The sequence below is a fragment of the Mauremys mutica genome, chromosome 1 (genome assembly GCF_020497125.1).
Source record: "Mauremys mutica isolate MM-2020 ecotype Southern chromosome 1, ASM2049712v1, whole genome shotgun sequence".
NCBI lineage: Eukaryota > Metazoa > Chordata > Testudines > Geoemydidae > Mauremys > Mauremys mutica.
Window position 1 is genome coordinate 83428873 of NC_059072.1, and position 19685 is coordinate 83448557.

General features: G+C 48.1%; 1 protein-coding gene across 1 annotated transcript in view; it reads right to left on the bottom strand.

Annotated features, from left to right (window-relative positions):
- Positions 1 to 288: 288 nt before the first annotated feature.
- NDUFA12 (NADH:ubiquinone oxidoreductase subunit A12) overlaps positions 289 to 19685 on the bottom strand; it is a 43635-nt gene continuing 24238 nt past the window's right edge. Inside the window, exon 4 of the mRNA XM_045002041.1 lies at positions 289 to 565. Coding sequence (XP_044857976.1) covers positions 385 to 565 — 181 coding nt within the window. The 3' untranslated portion in view covers positions 289 to 384. The remainder of the gene's footprint in view (positions 566 to 19685) is intronic.

Genomic DNA, 19685 nt, shown 5'->3' on the forward strand with positions numbered 1-19685 from the left:
CATTATTTGTACGTTCAACCTCATAGGAACATTACTGTATTTCAAATCTATCTGGATATTATAAAGATGAGGTATGACTGTCCCAGCTACAGTGAGATGTAATAAATACTAGAAAAGTAAGGTTTATTTAAAAACCACAGAGAGGAAAAAAGCACATGAACATATCTGATAAAAATATTTGAATAAAGGCAACACTGTATTCTTTACTTGTCCTCTTACCCACTGTTTTTTTTTAACACTTCCTATTTTTGTTTGTAAAAATGTTCTTCAATCCCAATAAAAACAAACTTTTACTTTTGTCAGAGGCTTTTATTTTAAACCAACCAAACAATGAAGGTACAGTTTACATTGAGAACCTAGTTTTAGGCAAGTCAGGCTTTTCAATTATTTATTAGCGGTTGTAGGTGGGATCCACTCCTGTATCTTTTTACGTGTTGTAGAGAAAGGGACATACTGTTCAGGAGTGCCACTCTGATTGAATTTGTGGTTCTTCCAAATGAATTTACGAGCCTCTGGTGGATGAGTAGTTGGAGGGTCTTCAGTCATGCAGTGAAGCCAACGATGCCTGAAGAGGAAAAAAAATAAATACTGGTTATTAAAAAGTTTCTATATGATCTCCTATAATAAATCCTCTTCCTTATTTGAAAGTTTTTCTCTGAAGCTTTTTAATATCTGGCTTTTATTTTTAGAACTCAGGCCTTACAACTTTAATCTATTCTAATATATTCAAAAAGGCATATTTCATGGTATTCAGCTAAAGACTCCTATCAAATAGTCAATTAGATGGATAAGAGTTCATTACAGAACAACTGAGAATATACTAGATTTTAAATCCACTTTGAAATATTACACCATGCTGTAGTAAGTGGTCATTCAGAATATATTTTTAATAATTTGATTTCTGTTAGTTTACCTTCTAGTTTCCACCAGTTAAAATGCAGGACAGACTTCAGATCACATTTGGATTAGAAAGAACTGATTCCACTACATTTAAAAACCAGTGATAACTGAGGTTTTTAGAATTAAAATAAGTATCCTTTGTGAGGCTATATAGATATTTTCTGAACAGCATTTTGAAGTACCTTCTATTACAATTCATTTATCAAACTATTTTTGGACATCCTTATTAGTTTTAATATAAATAGAAACTAAAAATAATAAATGTTTGAATGAAATAGCATTTAAAAGCAGAATTACATCATCAGTTTTCTTCCTTTAAATCTCTACTTAAAACCCACCTGTGTTGTGATGCCTACAAAACTCTTGATTAAGGAGATGGGGTGCAGTGTCAGCTGCTTACTCCACTGTCCATAACTGTTTCAATGTTCCCTTGTGCTCCCTTCATCTGTTGTCTCATTTCAAAATTTAGATTATAAGCTCTTTTGGGTAAAAAACATTTTTGTTATAGGTTTGTACATGCCTAACACTTGCTTCTAGGCAGGCAGTACAAATAAAAAAACCCAGAAGCTTTCTATTTGGAGGAGATTTTACAGGGCTCAAATAATATCAAAAGACTGTGTACAAACTACTGTACTTGCATAACCGTTTACAATGCCATTTACAAAGCCTTCTTTATTTTTCAAGTACAATAATAAGTAGTTTTGAGGTAACAGGATAATGATTTGACGTAAACACAACCTTTCCACATAAATGCTTGCTGACTGCATAATATGATTAACGTAAAAAGATTACTTACTGTACAGTAACGGATGTTCTTTGAGGTGTGCGGTCTGTATACATATTCCACATCTGGAGATCACATTGTCCAGTGCACATAGAGAGAACTTTCTAGTTAGCAGTGCCTGTGGGGGCAGCACATGAGACCGTCGCTCCCTCCTGCTCTCAGTGAGAGAGTAAAGGCCTGAACCAGGGGCTCAAAGTGACCTCTGACTAGCCTGTCATCGAGGTAGGGAAATACCTGGGCACCTGTCCTTCTGAGGTAGGCTGCCACTGCTGCCACGCATTTCATAAACATTCTGGGCGCTGCTGAGAGCCCAAACAGCAACGCCTGGTACTGGTAATGATAATCTTTTATTGCAAATCTCAGGAAGTGCTTGTGTAAAGAACTCTTGTGAGATAGATCCCCAAATAGGGACAGGAGAGGAACTGAATTGTGTAGCCTCTCTCTACAGTGTCCAATGTTAAACCTGTCTGAAGTGATGCTGGACCAAACGTGGTGGAAATGCACCAGATGGTTGTCAAAAAAAGGGAGAGGCCAGGGACGGGTAGAGAGTGGTATGCTGTCCTTGAGCATGGAGTCAAATCTGCTGCCTTAACACAGAGGAGGGACAGTGGGATGTGGTGGCCCCTTCTGAGGGATTTTTCCTTGAAGCCTTCTGCCTCTTTTGGCATACTCAGGTGGTCTATAGTTATAGCAGTGGGCCTGCCTGTAAAACTGTTGAGACCTGAAGTGCTGTCTCTTGATGGCTGGAGTATAGACCCCCAAGGATCTGAGTATGGCCCTACAGTCTTTAAGCAACCTCATACCTCACCTGTCCAGTCAAAAAGCAATCCTTCAAGGGCAGGTCCTTGCTTGTGGTCTGTGCCTCCCTCAAAATTGCCTAGAACAGCCATGACGAAAACTATCAGCTTCCTGGGCAATGACAGTTGCATTTGATATCTCCCTAGCAGTGGTGACACTGAGGGAACGAAGATCTTCCTGAAGGTGAAAATGGAGCCAGGAATCTGGATAGTGGCATTGGCAATAGTGCTAGGACCCTGGAAGGGACCAGGAGGCCTCCATATGTATGCAGGGGGAGACTCCGACCCTGGGCCATGGAGGCAGGCAGAGGCTGTGTCCTGCTTGTGCTATTGTCAGTGCCTTGCAAAGTGAAGCTGGCACCAGTGATGCCAGTCTGGCTGATACAGTGGTAGGTGAGACCTGCAGCATGTCTGGGTCATCTCAGGTCATGGTGGCTCCTGTGCTTAGAGAGCTTCTTCTCAGCTTTGAAGCACCTTTGATATAGGACAATCTCGTGATTAACATCCGAACTTAGGGAAGGTATTCTGTGCTTCTTCTCTCCTGAGGACTTCTCATCAGTGTCCGGCTGGTCCCAGTGTTTCCTCAGTACGGAGGTAGAATCAAAGGGTGCCTTGGGCCGTTTCAAAGAAGCCTCAGGTGAGAGCTTGAATCTGAGAAGATGAATCTGGATGCATGGACTGCTCCAGCAGAAAGGGCCTCAAATGAGATTCCCTTGAACTCTGGGTCCACTTTAAAAAGGATCTGCGGATCTTGCACTGGTTCAAAATATGTCTCTTGTTGAGGCAGAAGAGACACCTTGTGTGGCTGTCGTGGAGAGGCATAACAGCCTCACAAGATGGGCAGTGCTCTAAGCCTGGGGACTTGTTGTCTGCCATGAAGAACTGAAGATGATCCCAGTTCTGTAGACGAATGGGGGTCTTGACAGTCCCCAAAAGACTAACTCACACGGCCAATTAAAAGAGGCAAGTGGATCTAAATGGAGCTGCTCCGACACACACCATCATGGCAAGAAAGTACTGAAGGTAGGGGTGGTGGCTCTGCCTTTTATAGCATTACTGAGCACATGAGGGATAGAAGAGCACATGCACTGCCCCCACAGGCATTGCTAACTTGAAAGTTCTCAGATGTGTGCACACTGGACACATGATCACTAGCTGTGGAATATGTATATGGATTCTCAAAGAAAAATTATTGTTGAGTAACTATGAAGTTATTAGCATTTATCCCTGGGCCTGGCCTATAAAACCAAGCCTCCTCTGTGCAAATTAAGTTAATCTAAGCAAGTGAAAAATTTTCAGCAGTAACCTACTGGAAAAAGACAAAAGTGTATAAACATTTGTTTTTTATTCTGTCCCTATTCCTGTCCCCCAAAAATCTTTAATTCTGAACATATATTTTCATACTGAATTTTGTCATAATTGTACATATTACATTTAGTATTATCAGTCATGCTGGCAAGCTTTCTGATGTGGAATTAATGAGATTTTTGCCAGGCAGCTGTCACTTGACCTAAATATGAAATGTCTTCTGTTCCAGTTGTTCAAAAAGCTACAGATCTCTGTCACACTACTAATATTTAGCAGTCAAACCTGAGTCTCTGCCATTTCTCTTTATGCAGCATCACAAAAAGGATCAAACTAGGAGGGAATGGAAAAAGTAATATTTATATAATTGAGTTCATCCCCCTGTAGTGATTTGCAGCTTTGAGGAATGCTTCTCAGCTAAGAGACTTTTTTCAGCCAAATTGCTCTTAGGACTTTATTTTAAATACATTGGCTCTCTCTTTAATACAAGACATTAAAATCTATTTTTAGCAAAATTGGTTAAACTTATCTAAAATGTCAGAGTCATACTCTTCACTAAAGAGTCCAAATTGAGATTAAAAATTGCAATATGAATAAATGTTGGCTGGAATTTGATTGGAAAATTCTTTAAATTTCTAGTAAAGGTACAGTAAACAGTGCCCTCATTTCTAAATGCCCTTGCTAATGGAATAAAAATAAAATTAGTCTTCCCTCCAGTTTTGTAACAAGATGTTAAACAAGGGCAAGTAATAGCCTATTTTAAATATAGACAATGGCTCCTAAGGGAAAACCATCCACTTGAAAGTTATACTTCTGACTGAAAGTTCTGTATGCTCTAGAGTTAACTGACACCTCCTATTACTATAACAACCAGAGAAAAATCCTTTTTTTCTAGTTTGTGAATTTGAGATGGCTACTGCCAGGCTCTGGGTTCAAGGCAGTCAGGCTTGGTGGTTAGAGCTGTAGTCAAGAATAGGTTCAGAGATTGAAGCTGACTGTAAAGTCGGGACTGGGCTGAGCGCTGTGTGGAAATTGAGGTCAGAGAGAGGCCATGGGTCAGAACCGAGATCACAGTCCATAGACAAGCCAAATCAGGATTATAGTCAGAATCCAAATGCACGTCAAAGATCAAAGTTGTGTGGGAGTCAGTCTGAAGGGCTACAGCAGATTAACAACAGGGCTGGTGCATGGTCTGAGTATGGAATGGGCAAGACTGAATAAGTTTAGGGCAAGAACTGGATCAAGGGCGGGTTGGAAGCCTAGGGAGTTTAACACTACGAGTCAGCAAGAGGGTTCCTGGCTAAGAAGTGCTGTTGCACAGACTAACTTGCAGCTCTGGTGAGGTCAGAGAAATACCAGTGCCTGGGGATCATCTGACCCAGGCCCTGCCCGGGGATAGGCTGCTGCATGCCAGAGAGATGAGTCACTGCAGGCTCTGTTGGAGGGCAAGTCATGGTACCTATTGAAGTTCCGGGGGAATGGGCGGGCACAAGCCCGCCCCTCACAACCTAAGGGGAGGAGCTACCGGACCCAGGTCTTAAGTGAATTTGGGAGACAACAAATGAGAAAACAGGGATGGGAGTGAGGGTCACAGGTTTAAAAGGAGGGAGCCAGAGGGGGAACACCAAGCAGAGAACCCCAGACGGCACTCACTGCTCCTCGAAGGTGTCTAGGGAGCCAGTGGACATGGCCCAGAGGAACTCTGCCTGGAGAGGTGACTTCAGGGAGGATCGGAAATAGGCCTCACAGTCACAGAGCACCTCCCCATCCAGTTTCTGCTTCCTGTTATGGTGGATGCCACCTTGGCCAGCACCACAAGGAGGTTGACGAGGAGGTCTCATGACTTTATGGGGTCATGGATGGGGTGTGCATGGATCAGGTGGTGTACGGAGACGTGCAGCCAGACCCGAGGAGGTGGTTTTGGAGGAGTCGGAAAAGGGGCTTCAACCTGGTACACCTGATGCAGATGTAGGGCAGGTGTCAGAGGAGGTTGTGAACTGCACCAGGTACACACCTGTGCTCATGGCTCCGTGAAGGAACTAACAACTACCGGTAGTATCCCCCGGTGGGCAGCTGAGTGGGCAGCCCTGGTCTGGCTGTGGGTTTGCCTCACAGCTTTAAGCAAACTCTAATTTGCTGGTTGTCCGTATAGTGAATTAGACAGTAGGATAAACAAGCGAGGTGCTGAACTTCGTTTCATGTTTTTTTCTCCTTACTGCCATATTTAATGTATATGAACTTGTGGACACTGTTAATTAGGTTGTATTGACTAAAACACCACATTATTATTTCAGTACTCTATCATGGTCAGATAAAGAGGGGAAGAAAAAAAAAAAAAAAAAGGACTCCATCATTCTTTCTGGAATCACAAGCAAAATAATTGTGCCCAGGTCTGGCAGTTCCTGAATTATGTCACAGGAAAGGAACTGTCAAGTTTTCATCTGATAGCTCTCCAATATCAGTACCTTTCAGAATATTTTCATTTTTTCAGCTCTGCTGACAATGGTAAGTGTACAGTCATCATAGAAGTCGCACTGTTTTTAACCTAATGTGATGAGTAATAACCCCTAAGAATATTATAATTAAAAAATATTTTTCAGTTTATTTACTTTGCATCTAACAGTGTTGTGTGTCACTTTCCTTTTCTTGAACAACTTTGTGGGAATTTTGCATAGCCACAGGTGAAAAAAGTGATTGGAATGTGGTTGTAAAACTACAAATATTGGCAGAGAGCCTTGGACAGGTGGAATACAAGAAACCTACTTTAGCTCATTTTAAAGTGACTAGATTTCAAGCTGACAGTGTCACTTAAAAGTTGCATAGTGTCTAACATCTGCATTTGTGTGTGTGTGAGATAAGCATACTTTTTAATAGTCTGATAAACTCATGGAATAGTCTATTAACTCAGTCCACAGAAAACTAGAAAACCTGTGATTTTTGCCCTATTCCTGAGCTTCACTTTACTGCAGTGTTCCTTTAATCAAGGAGTAAATCAGTAAAGTCTTTTAAAAATATATTAAATATATTTAAAAATAATTAAATCTCTACTAGGCTACCTGGATATTTGGAAATATTGGAAGCTCAACATGAAACTTTTACAGTTCAAATTTAACACTTAAGTTCAATGATTTAAAAACCCACACCATAACGGACTTTCTGCTTGGAAGTATAAAGAAAAACATTAGCCCTCAAAAAGACACCAGCATTGTGCAGTTATAGAAGAACTGAAGCACAAATGGTTATTTCTACAAGCTGTTTTGAAAGCTCAATTATCTTATTCAGTACATTTTTGTTTAAGTGTTTAAAGGTATTATAACCAATCACTGCAGTTTTCCTTTGAAAGCCCAGTCATGAAACCTATACAAGTAAGTCCAAAATGACACACAATCTTGTGTTTAGATGACTAATTTTGTTGTCTCAAGCAAGGCTTTTACTTTAATGGTATCCCTTAGGCTAATCTGTGGAAAAAGTGGAAAATAACTCACCCTGTTTACTTTGGGAAGACCTCTCCTCAAATAATCTTTTGAAATACAAAAGTCTTGCACACACTATTTCCAGAAGCTCAAGGAAAACTCTTTATGAACTACAATGGACAACATACCCCAGATGTAGCCAGATTTCTGTGCAAATTCTTTCCTGATGGGTTTTCTACATGAAACAATATAAAAGGACCTAGAAATGACTAATCACTTTAAACCTGCATTAGAAATGGATAAGTTAAGGGGCAGAGGGAGATTCAAGAGGGAAAACAGAAGCTTTAAAAAGCTGAGACAGTTCCTTGAAACATACTAGAAGAGAAGCAGCATACTGCAGAGCAGCCTAGGGCTAGTCAAGCCTCTAGACCTCTGCTTAGATTAATTAAGGATGAAAGAGAAACAGATATTTGAAGAGCTAAAAACAGTCAAGTTTCCCCAATATCAGGTAGCATTTCTTTTAAATTTTAAAAGAACATTGAACTATCCTTAATTTTAAATATTTATTCTAAGTGAAGCCACAAGAGGTAAGAGCCAAGTATGCAACATACAAGTGGTCAAACAGGAATTAAGACTACATAACACTGTTAATATAGTACTTGTGACTGCAAGGCTGAGATACCACCCTGCATGGGTTCAAAAGACCATGCCATTTTTCTCAAGAAATTAAATAAAATTAACAATGATAGGGCATTTAATGCAATTCTGCATTAAGATAAAAGAGCAGCTAGCTGTTTATTAAAGCTAATGTGTGAATCATATTTACAATGCATTAATAAAACTTAAATATTGTAATGGAGGGCAAATCAGGGCTTTAATTTTTGACTACTGTGAAAGGGGATAGAAAAGAGATCATCTCCAATTACTCTTTCCTGTTTTTGCACAATTATGGGAGAGGAGAACAGAGAGAAATGAAACTGACACCACACTTATTTCTGTTAGGATTAACTGATGATGGCTTCTGTCTGCATTTACCATTTTTCCCCCTCCTTGTTTCCATTTTCTTTTCACTTCTGTTGTGCTAGTAGAAGCTACTATTCTATTGTACCGTAATAAGGTGGTAACCATGGCAGCTAATAGGACTGCGGTAGGGTCAGATTCAGTCACAAAACATGGTTTTTTTGTGGAGCTAGTGAATGGATGAAACTCCACAGTTCCTATTTTGGAAAAAAAATATTTTTCATTCTTTGACATCTCTCTCCCATCCCTTGTTTTATCATTGTTTTCTGGAAGACTCCAGCAGCTTTTACAGCAAAGTAGCAATTCCTCATGTTTCTGAACGGTTCTTTCATCAGAAGTTTGAGAAGCAGAGGAAGAGTACAGATAGGTTCATACTGTGTGTATATTATGAAGAATTAATTCGGGGGGGGGAGGTGGGGCAATGGGAGAGAAAGTGGGAAAAGAGGAGGTAACTGGAGGGTCTTTGAGATGTGTGGTCCCTATTTAGATTCCAAAATGCACACAAAAAGTGCACGCCATGCACCAGAGCAATTTTGTAGCAGTGTCCGTTGACCCATACGTGTGTTGTGTCACCCTTGTGTCCGCAGCTGAGGCTATGAGAGGCTGTATGGGTGGACACTGCTCCAGTATCCCTCTTATCGCTAAGTAGTGTAGTCCACAGCAGAGCAGGGGTTGGAGGGCGGGTATTGGAATCCAAATAGGGACTACACATCTCAAAAAACCTCCAGTTACAGGTAGGTAACCTTCTCTTCTTCTTTGAATGATGGTCCCTATATGGATTCCAAATGTGGGTGAGTAATGAGCAGCAATCAGTGTGGAGCTGGGTGCGAGGACTCATGAGAAAGTATACTCTGTAGTACGGAGTGGCCTATGGCCGCATCTGCAGCCGCTGTCAGGTGATGGGATAGTGAGACATTAAGGTATGGACGGAGCTCCAGGATGATGCCCAGCAAATGTCCTGCCATGGCATGTCCATGAGGCAGGCTGATGTGGATACATGTGCCCACATGGAATGTGCTGTGACTCCAGGAGGCGGAGGCATTTGATGACCATGAAGCATTTGTGAATGCAATGGGAGACCCACTTGGAGATCTGCTGCAAGGAGGGGGCTTGGCCCTTGCAACAGTTGACAATAGCGACAAAGAGCTTGGGTGAGACATAAAAGGCACGGGCTCGCTGGAGTTAGAAAGCTAGTGCATACCAGAGGTCAAGAGAGAGTGTCACATTTTGTGCCTGTGGGAGGTATGGGGTTTGGGATAGAAGACTGGGAGGTGGATGCACTGGTTGAAGTGGAATTCAGACACCACTTTAGGAATGAATATTGGCTGCCGTCGCAAGACTTGGTCTTTGTGGAAGATGGTGTAAGGGGGATCGGCCATCATGGCTGCTAGTTCACTAACTTGTCTCACTGAGGGGGTTCAAAGGGTGGTTTCGTGAGGGCAGAAAAGAACTATGTTAAAGTCCCAAGATGGGGTAGGTACTGGTGGAAAGATGTGGAGCAGACCTTTTAGGAAGTATACAGTGGTTGGATTTCCATTGCAGAGGGCCAATCCTTCGTGGTCCATCCTTCCTGCTGTCATCCTGGCATTGCACCCGACCCTTACCCTTCACCTCATGGGTGGTGAGCCAATGGAGCAGATCCATGTCATCTTTTCGGGTTTGGCCTACCCAGGTTATATGCGTGGCCTGGACACCAGACACTCACCTAACACCATCTCCAGGCCTGGCTCCAGGGGTGGGTCCCGGTATCCCTAATCCAGGCGAGATTCAGTTCAAGTATCTAGGGGAAGAGTTCAGGTATCTATGGGTCTTGCTCACAAGTGATGGTAAGCAGAAGCATGAGACTGACCCGCGCATTGGTGCAGCGATGCGGATGCTGTACCAAGCCACGGTGATGAAGTGGGAGCTGAGTTTTCAGACAAAGCTCTCAGTTTACAGGTCAATCTACGTCCCTGTCCTCACCTATGGTCATGAACTTTGGGTAATGACCGAAAAGACGAGATCGCGGGTACAAGCGACGGAAATGAAGTTTCTCCACAGGGGGCAAGGCTTACTCTCCGAGACAGAGTGAGAGGCTCGGCTATCCGGGAGAGCCTCAGAGTAGAGCCGCTACTTCTCCAGATCAAGAGGAGCCAGCTGAGGCAGTTCAGGCACCTGATAAGGATGCTCTGTGTGAGGCTTCCTTTGGAACTCTACCGGGCACGTCCCACTGGGAGGAGGCCCCAAGCTGACCAAGGATACACTGGAGGGATGATATCTCCCAGCTGGCCTGGGAATCCCTGAGGAGGAGCTGGAACCTGCTGTGGAGAAAAGGGAGGTCTGGTCCTCCCTACTCTCCATGCTGCTGCCGCGACCCTCACCAGGAAAAAGACGGTTACTCACCTGTAGTAACTGGTGTTCTTCGAGATGTGTTGCTCCTATCCATTCCATTGTAGGTGCGCGCGCCGCGCGTGCCCGGTTCTTCGGAACATTTTTAGCCTAGCAACTCCGGCGGGCCGGCTGGCGCCCCCTGGAGTGGCGCCGCCACAGCGCCTGTTACATACCCCAGCCGGCCCGTCCGCTCCTCAGTTCCTTCTTGCCGGCTATTCCGACAGTGGGGAAGGAGGGCGGGTCTGGAATGGATAGGAGCAACACATCTCGAAGAACACCAGTTACTACAGGTGAGTAACCGTCTTTTCTTCTTCGAGTGATTGCTCCTATGCATTCCATTGTAGGTGATTCCCAAGCCTTACCTAGGCGGTGGGGTCGGAATGAGACGTGGCGGAGTGTAATACCGCAGAGCCGAAGGCTGCGTCGTCTCGAGACTGCTGCACCAACGCGTAGTGGGAGGCGAAGGTGTGGACAGAAGACCAGGTGGCCGCTCTACAGATGTCCTGGACGGGAACGTGTGCCAGGAAAGCGGCCGATGAGGCATGTGCCCTCGTCGAGTGCGCGGTGAGTCGGCACGGGGGAACGCGAGCCAGCTCGTAGCACGTTCTAATGCAGGATGTCACCCAGGAAGAAATCCGCTGCGAGGAAACTGGCTCGCCTTTCATGCGGTCAGCGATTGCCACAACCAGCTGGGTCGAGTGCCGGAAGGGCTTTGTCCGGTCAATGTAGAAAGCGAGCGCTCTACGAACGTCGAGGGTATGGAGCTGCTGTTCCCGAGGCGAGGCATGCGGCTTCGGGAAGAAGACCGGGAGGAAGATGTCCTGGTTGAGATGGAAGGCCGACACCACTTTGGGGAGGAAGGCCGGGTGCGGTCGGAGCTGCACCTTATCCCCGTGAAAGACGGTATACGGGGGAGTCGCCGTCAGGGCGCGGAGCTCTGAGACCCGTCTGGCGGATGTAATCGCCACGAGGAAGGCCGTCTTATAGGTAAGATGGAGCAGAGAGCACGAGGCCAGGGGCTCGAAGGGTGGTCCCATCAGGCGGGCGAGAACTAGGTTCAGGTCCCAAGTCGGAGCGGGCGGACGCACCTGCGGGAAGAGACGGTCTAACCCTTTAAGGAAGCGGGCTACCATTGGGTTGGAGAAGAGAGAGCGGCCTTCTATCACAGGCAGGAATGCTGACAGCGCTGCCAGGTGCACCCTCAAGGAGGAGATTGCGAGACCTTGACCTTTCAGGTACCAGAGGTAATCAAGGACGGTCTGGATGGGGGCCGAGAATGGGTTGAGGCCTCGTTGGTCGCACCAGAGTGCGAAGCGTTTCCACTTAGCGAGGTAAGTAGCCCGTGTCGAGGGTTTCCTGCTTTCCAGCAGAACTCGTTGCACCGCTGCCGAACAACCCCTCTCTGCGTCGGTCAACCACTCAGGAACCAGGCTGTGAGATGCAGTGACCGCAGGTTCGGGTGACAAAGCCTGCCGAGGTCCTGAGAGATGAGGTCCGGCCATAACGGTAGGGGAATGGGATTCTGAATGGAGAGCTCGAGGAGCAGGGTGTACCAGTGCTGCCTCGGCCAGGCCGGAGCGACGAGTATGACGCGGGCCTTGTCCCTCCGCAGCTTGAGGAGAACTCGGTGGACAAGCGGGAACGGGGGGAACGCGTATAGGAGGGGACCCGTCCAGGGCAGGAGGAACGCATCGGAGATGGAGTCCGGAGCCCGACCCTGGTACGAGCAGAACCTGTGGCACTTTCTGTTGGTCCTGGAGGCAAAGAGGTCTATCTGGGGAAATCCCCACCTCTGGAAGATGGTGTGAGCCACGTCGGGGCGAAGCGACCACTCGTGAGAGGCGAAGGACCTGCTTAGACGGTCGGCCAGCGTGTTCTGCACTCCTGGTAGAAAGAACGCTTCGAGGCGAATCGAGTGGGTTACGCAGAGATCCCATAGGAGCATCGCCTCCTTGCACAGCGGGGAGGACCGGGCCCCGCCCTGCTTGTTGACATAAAACATGGCCGCCGTGTTGTCCGTGTATACCGCTACGCAGCGGTCCCGGAGGTGTGGAAGAAAGGCGAGACAAGCGAGGCGGATCGCTCTCAGCTCCCGGACGTTGATATGGAGGGAGAGCTCCTGGGCCGACCAGAGACCCTGGGTGTGGAGGTCTCCCAGGTGGGCCCCCCATCCGAGCGCCGAAGCGTCTGTTGTCAGGGTGACCGACGGGCGAGGGGGGCGGAAGAGAACCCCTGCGCAGACTATCTCCGGATGCAGCCACCAGTTGAGCGACTGTAGAGTGGGGTGCGGGACCGTGACCAGTAGATCTATAGGGTCGCGGTGGGGGCGGTATACTGATGCCAGCCACATCTGGAACGGACGAAGCCTGAGTCTTGCGTTTGCGGTCACAAAGGTGCACGCTGCCATGTGACCCAGCAGGCGGAGGCAGGACCTCACCGTCGTGGAAGGGAAGGCCTGCAGGGCTTGGATTAGTGAGACCATCGTCTCGTGCCGAGGGCGAGGGAGGCAGGCTCTGGCGAGGTTGGAGTCGAGGACCGCTCCTATGAACTCGAGGCGCTGCGCCGGAACTAACTGGGACTTCTCGGCATTGACCAGAAGGCCGAGGGACCGAAACAGTTGCAGTATTTCGGACACCTGAGCTGTCACCAACTCTTGCGAGCGACCCCGGATCAGCCAGTCGTCGAGATATGGGTATACGTGGATCGCGCGACGACGGAGGGCTGCGGCCACGACTGCCATGCACTTGGTGAATACCCTCGGGGCCGTGGAGAGGCCGAAGGGTAACACCGCGAATTGGTAGTGGGTCTCGTTGACCATGAAGCGCAGGTAGCGTCTGTGGGGGGGGTAAATAGCCACATGAAAGTACGCATCCTTCATGTCGAGGGCGGCAAACCAGTCTCCCGGATCCAAGGAAGGGATAATAGACCCCAAGGTTACCATGCGAAACTTGAGCTTGCATAGGTACTTGTTGAGCTCCCGGAGATCTAAGATGGGACGAAGACCTCCTTTCGCCTTGGGGATGAGGAAATATCTGGAGTAGAATCCCCTGCCCCGCCTGCTTGGAGGCACCTCCTCGATGGCACCCACGCTCAACAGAGACTGGACCTCTTGTAGGAGGACTTGCTCGTGAGAGGGGTCCCTGAAGAGGGACGGGGAAGGTGGGTGGGAGGGAGGGGGGCGAAATAAAGCGTAGGCGGTAGCCGTGCTGGACGGTGCTGAGGACCCAGCTGTCCGATGTTATAGCAGACCATGCCGGAAGGAAACGGGAAAGGCGATTCGAGAACAGAAGGGATGGATCCTGGGGGGAGAGTGGTGGGCGGCCCTCGGGCGTCCCATCAAAAGGCCGGCTTCTGAGCCTGCGGAGCTTTCGACGAGCCCTGGGCCTGGTTGCGCCGCCCCCCTGACGGTCTACGGCGGAAGGGGGCCGTGCGTCGATTGTTAAAAGGCCTAGTTCTGGACTGGTGGAAAGGTCGGTAGGGCTGGTGACGGAAGGAACGTCTCTGCGTGGCCGGCGTGTGCATGCCTAGCGTCCGTATTGCAATCCTCCCGTCTTTGAGGGTTTGAATTCTGGCGTCCGTTTTCTCCGAAAACAAGCCCTGCATATTGAACGGGAGGTCCTGGAGGGTGTACTGGACCTCAGGTGGGAGGGTGGAAGACTGCAACCACGCAATGCGGCGCATCGTGATGCCGGATGCCACCGTTCTAGCCCCCGAGTCCGCTGCGTCCACGGCCGCTTTTATTAGGGTTCTGGACGTTAATTTGCCCTCTTCCAGCAGCGCCGAAAATTCGGGCCGCGAGTCCTGCGGGGTCAGCTCCTTAAATTTTGTGAGGCACCCCAAAATATTAAATGCGTATCTGGATAAGAGGGCCATTTGGTTAGCGATGCGGAGCTGAAGACCTCCCGCCGAATAAATCTTTCGCCCCAATAAGTCCATGCGCCGGGCCTCTTTGGACTTAGGCGCGGCGGCCGGTTGTCCGTGACGCTCGCAGTCATTGACTGACTGGACCACGAGAGAATCGGGGGTGGGGTGTATGTATAAGTATTCGTACCCCGTAGGCGGGACAGAATACTTCCGTTCTACGCCCCTCGCTGTGGGAGCGACGGAGGACGGTGACTGCCAGATGGTGGCGTTGTTTTTGTGTATGGTGCGGATAAAGGGGAGCGCCATCCCCCACCACATCCGTAATCGGGTCTTCGACCTCTTGGACCTCCTCGATTGGCAAATTAATGGCTTTTGCCACCCTGCGGAGCAGGTCCTGGTGTGCCCTGAGGTCGATAGGTGGGGGCCCTGATGGTGCCGCTCCTGCCACCCCCTCATCGGGAGATGAGGATGAGGATTGTCCCGGCAGAGCATCTTGCTGATGCTGCTCCGCTCCCTGGTGATTTGGCGGCGTCGAGTCGTGCCCGACAAGTGGGCCGTGGGCCTCGGCTGGTGTAGGTGGAGACGGGGGGGGTCTGCTGACGGTAGCCACTGGCGCAGACCTTGTCGAGCCTGGCTGCCTAGGTGGCGGGGGAGGCCCCTGCTCATATTGAGCCCAGGGTACCCAATGCCCCCAATACTGGGGTCCCTGGTCCGGTGGCAGTGACCCTGCTCTGAAGTCCACCGCACTGCTCCGATGGGAGGCAACGGAGGGCTCCCTGGACGGCCAGGGTGGGGCCGTGGCGGCGCCTGGGCGGGCATCCAACGGCGGCGTTAGACGAGCTTCCGGTGCCGAAAGGTGGTGCCGGACGGCACGGGAGGCAAGCGGCGAGCGGGACCTTTGCTCCGTGCGGTGCCGGGAGTGGGACCGGCGGCGTCGGGAACTGGATCTCCGGTGCCGAGAAGGGGATCGGTGGCCCCGCGAGGTCGACCTGCGTCGGCGGGAGTTCGAGCGGCGGTGCCGGGAGCTCGACCGGCGGTGCCGGGAGCTCGACCGGTGGCGCCGGGGACCGGACTTTGATCGTAATCTGCGACGCCTGGACCGGCTACGGGAGTCTCGATGATGGTCACGGTGCCTGGACACGGACCTGCTGCGGTACCGGTGACTTCTCGACCGGGACCTGGAGCGCCGCCGGGAGTACGACCGGTCGCGTGATCGAGAGCGGTGTCGGGGCAGTGATCGGTGCCGAGACACTGAGCGGCGTCGCGATGGTGATCGCCGGCCGGCTGGAGAGGCGTGCGGCGGTGACTGTCTGCGCGAGGGGGACCGGGACCGAGTCCGGATCCTGGAGTCGCGGTCGCCTCGGGAGCCCGGGGATGGAGGGCGAATCATCGCCGGCTTGCCGAGGGACTTCAGCGTCCGCACCGGTGGTGCCGGTGGCTGATGCGACAGCGCCATCGTCAGGTCAATCAGCTCCCTCGCCGTTGCGAACGCCTCCGGCGTCGACGGCATCCGCAGCTCCTCCTCGGTGGGTACCGGGGAGCTGGGCGGCGCCGGACTCAACGGGCCTTGCGGCGCCGGAGTCAACGGCCCGGTGCACTTAGCGTGCACTGCCTCAGCCTGCACCGTTTGCTGCGGCGGCGGCTGGGCTAACGGCTTCCGCTGGTGTTTCGCGGTGGCCGTCTTCGGCGCCTTGTGCTTCCTCCCCGGGGAGAGGGAGCGGCGCCGGGTCTTCGGTGCCGGTTCGGTACCAGAGCGGCCCGGTGCTGCCGGTGTGCTGCTCGTCGAGGGCGGCTTCGGCGCCGCTGGAGCTGGCGCCGGAGGCTGGAGCGCCGACTCCATCAGCAGGTGCTTTAACCGTGAGTCCCGCTCCTTCCTCGTACGAGGCTTAAAGGCCACACAGATGGGGCACTTCTCTGGTCTGTGCGACTCCCCAAGGCAGCGGAGGCAGGAGTCGTGCGGGTCGCTGACCGGCATGGGCCGCTGGCAAGCCGCGCAGGGCTTGAATCCCGGTGCTCCGGGCATAAGCCCGCACCGGGGCGGAAGAAGAGGGGTAAGCCCTCTAATTCCCTAAGTACTATACTACACTATACTATACTATACAACTAACTATATAACTAGAAAACTAAGAAATTCAACAACTATGCACAACTATCTACAGAAAGGGTACGGAGAATGCTAAGGCTGTGGAGGCACAAGAGCACTCCACTGTTCCTACTAGCCGTCACGGGCGGAAAGAAGGAACTGAGGAGCGGACGGGCTGGCTGGGGTATATAACAGGCGCCGTGGCGGCGCCACTCCAGGGGGCGCCAGCCGGCCCGCCGGAGTTGCTAGGCTAAAAATGTTCCGAAGAACCGGGCACGCGCGGCGCGCGCACCTACAATGGAATGCATAGGAGCAATCACTCGAAGAAGAACGTGGCATAAAAGAAAAAGAAGAAGAAAGAAGACAACAAAGTGGCTGCGCGTGTGAAGATGGAGGCACCATCTATTGGGGGGAGGAAAGCACTGAGCACTGCCAAGTGGACTGGTATGGAGCTGTGGGAGAGGCCCAACACTCTGAGTTGGAGGAAGTAGTCCAGTATGATAGGAATGGATATAGTGTCCAGGGAATATTGGTGGCAGTGAGCCCAGGTGGTGAATCATTTCCATTTTGCTTGGTAACAGTCCCTGGTGGAGGCTTGCCTGCTTTGTGTGAGGATATTACACACTGGGGAATTGAGGAAACAGTAAATAAAAATCCAGTAGGGTTCCAAACTCAGATTAATCTTGAAATTGATAAACTTCAGTAGATCGGGGAGGGAACCTGACACCTATATGACAGTTCTATTGCATACACAATAGGGACAATTCTGCATTGGGAGAGACCCTTTCTAATTTTAGACTAGCACATCATTCCTTCTAAAAATCAGCAAAACTCGAATAGTTGGAGAAAAATTCAGATTATGATCTCAAACAGCAAAAGAAAGTCTATTCAAATTAGACTATGTCTGCACAGGAAAACGCAGCATGACACTGTGCAGGGTTAGTAACAAACATACATTAACTACATAGATCACTTCCGCCTACCCACCCTTCACTGAAATGTGCATAAAACAACCACCATAATTTAAGACACTCCATTTTAAAGTCCATACAAATCCATAATTAACCTCAGTCTCAACTCCAAAACCATCCCAAGAGGAAATAAATATTGTTTGAATTTTCTGACTTTATTCCAGCCAAATACCATGAACCCCCACCACATTCCTATTTCCCTATGCCTGAAGTGGTATTTGTTTTCTCAAGCATCTGGCAGAGATTACCTCTCAAATAGCTGGGGAACAAAGCAACTAAAATGACAATCATCTCTTTACATTCTATTTGGTGTGTTCATAGCCCTTGCACAGTAATAAATGACAATCCAGAAAGATACCCATCTTGGTTCACCATGTCTCTCCCTATATTCAGATCCCTTGAAAATTTCAAAATCTTATTCTACTCCAAGTATATTATGCCAGCAATGCACTGAAACTGATACAGCATTACTCAATGTAGGGACTTTTGCTGCAGCAAGTGAAAGCACACTAGAAAAGGTAGAATGCCAGTGATGTCCTATTAAAATGGAAGCACTGTGCTTTAGCAGCTAAAAACCAGCAAGCTTTAAGGTCTTCTGGTGATTTGCAGAAAGCAATTCCATAACTCAGTGAAGAAATCAAACAGTCAACTGACATTCAGATAGTTTTTAAAATAAGCCAGATATATCAACTGACATTCAGACATTCACAGGGTAGGTGTAATATTTAAATAAGAAAAACTCTAACACATCTAAACTAAATAATTTAAATCACATTTAGAAATGAGTCAGATGTATGTGCCTAGCCTATTTTCTTAATTGGCCCATTTCTGGAATGTATTTAGCCTATTTTAATTTGCTGGTTATATTTTGCTTTGCTGGTAAATCTGTGATAATCAGAGGTGCCTGTTATCAGCGCTAAAGTAAAATTATTTGATTAATCCCAAGGGGGTAATTTATATTAGCATCAGAATCCCCATTTTGGTTGTAATTACAGTTTATACACACTAATACGTGAACAGCAACAATCTTTTGTACAATTAAAGTATAAAACTTCATATATAAATAAATAAATCATTCAAGTAGTGGTAAACATTAAATACAGGCAATACCGTAGCTCTGTGATATTCTTTAAATATATGAAAGGCAAAGTGTACAAGGTTAAGTTAAATAAGCTGACAGTAGCTGAGGAACTGGAAATATGTTGCTCTACCACATCAGTGGTTAGGTTCAGATAATACCACTGACCATCCAGGACAAGCAATCTTTAAATCATGCTTCCTGTATCTAGAAATAGAGATGTATAGACTACATGAGGCAGCAATACACTACTGTAAACTTTTTTGCCTTCAGAAGATGCAATTACAGCTAATGAAAAGGCAAACTGAATGGAGTGGCCCAGGATGAAGGAATAGATGGAAAGCCTAAAACTCAGCAAGATGATTTCCACACCCTCAAAAAAAATGTATATAATGATTAGGACTGTGGATGAGGAAAAGACTAGGCAATAATACTAGGCAATCCAATGCAATGAAAAAAAGAATTTATAGATCAAGAGACAGTAAAAAAGTATCTTCTATTACCTTTATTCAGAAACCCACAGAATGTTCAGCATATCAAAATGTGCCCTCCATTGAAAGTAATTTTTTTTACAAAAGAAAACCAAAACAGTAAAATTATGAGTGAAGTTAGTGCTTGTGAAAGTGAGCAACAGATGGCACAGACTTCAAACCAGCTTGGTATCAGCATGTACTCGGCAAAATTGCCTACACCGCTCTGCCACTACACTTTAGTCCTTGTCTGCAATTCTCTAGTTACCCACTCACAGGCATTTCTTTCAACAAAGGCCGACAATCGTGCCTAATTAAGCAAGCAGTAGTTTTTGTGACATGCACAAATGGCGACTGGGGCAAGACCATCAAACTCATTTTCTCATGACCCATCACCCAACCCATTGTGCAATCTAGCCCCCGACACAAAAAGTTCTCATTTCAGGGCAGATTTAATACAAGCATAAAACTTCAAAGCAGCTGTACCAATACAAGTTCTACACAGCTATAGAACCATAATGAGAAGTTTCAGAGCAGATATCATGGAGGCAACTAAGACATTTATACTTGTATGCCCATTGGAAACAACTGCCAGAATAAATTTAATTTTCAGGTTTGTCTAATAGGAAT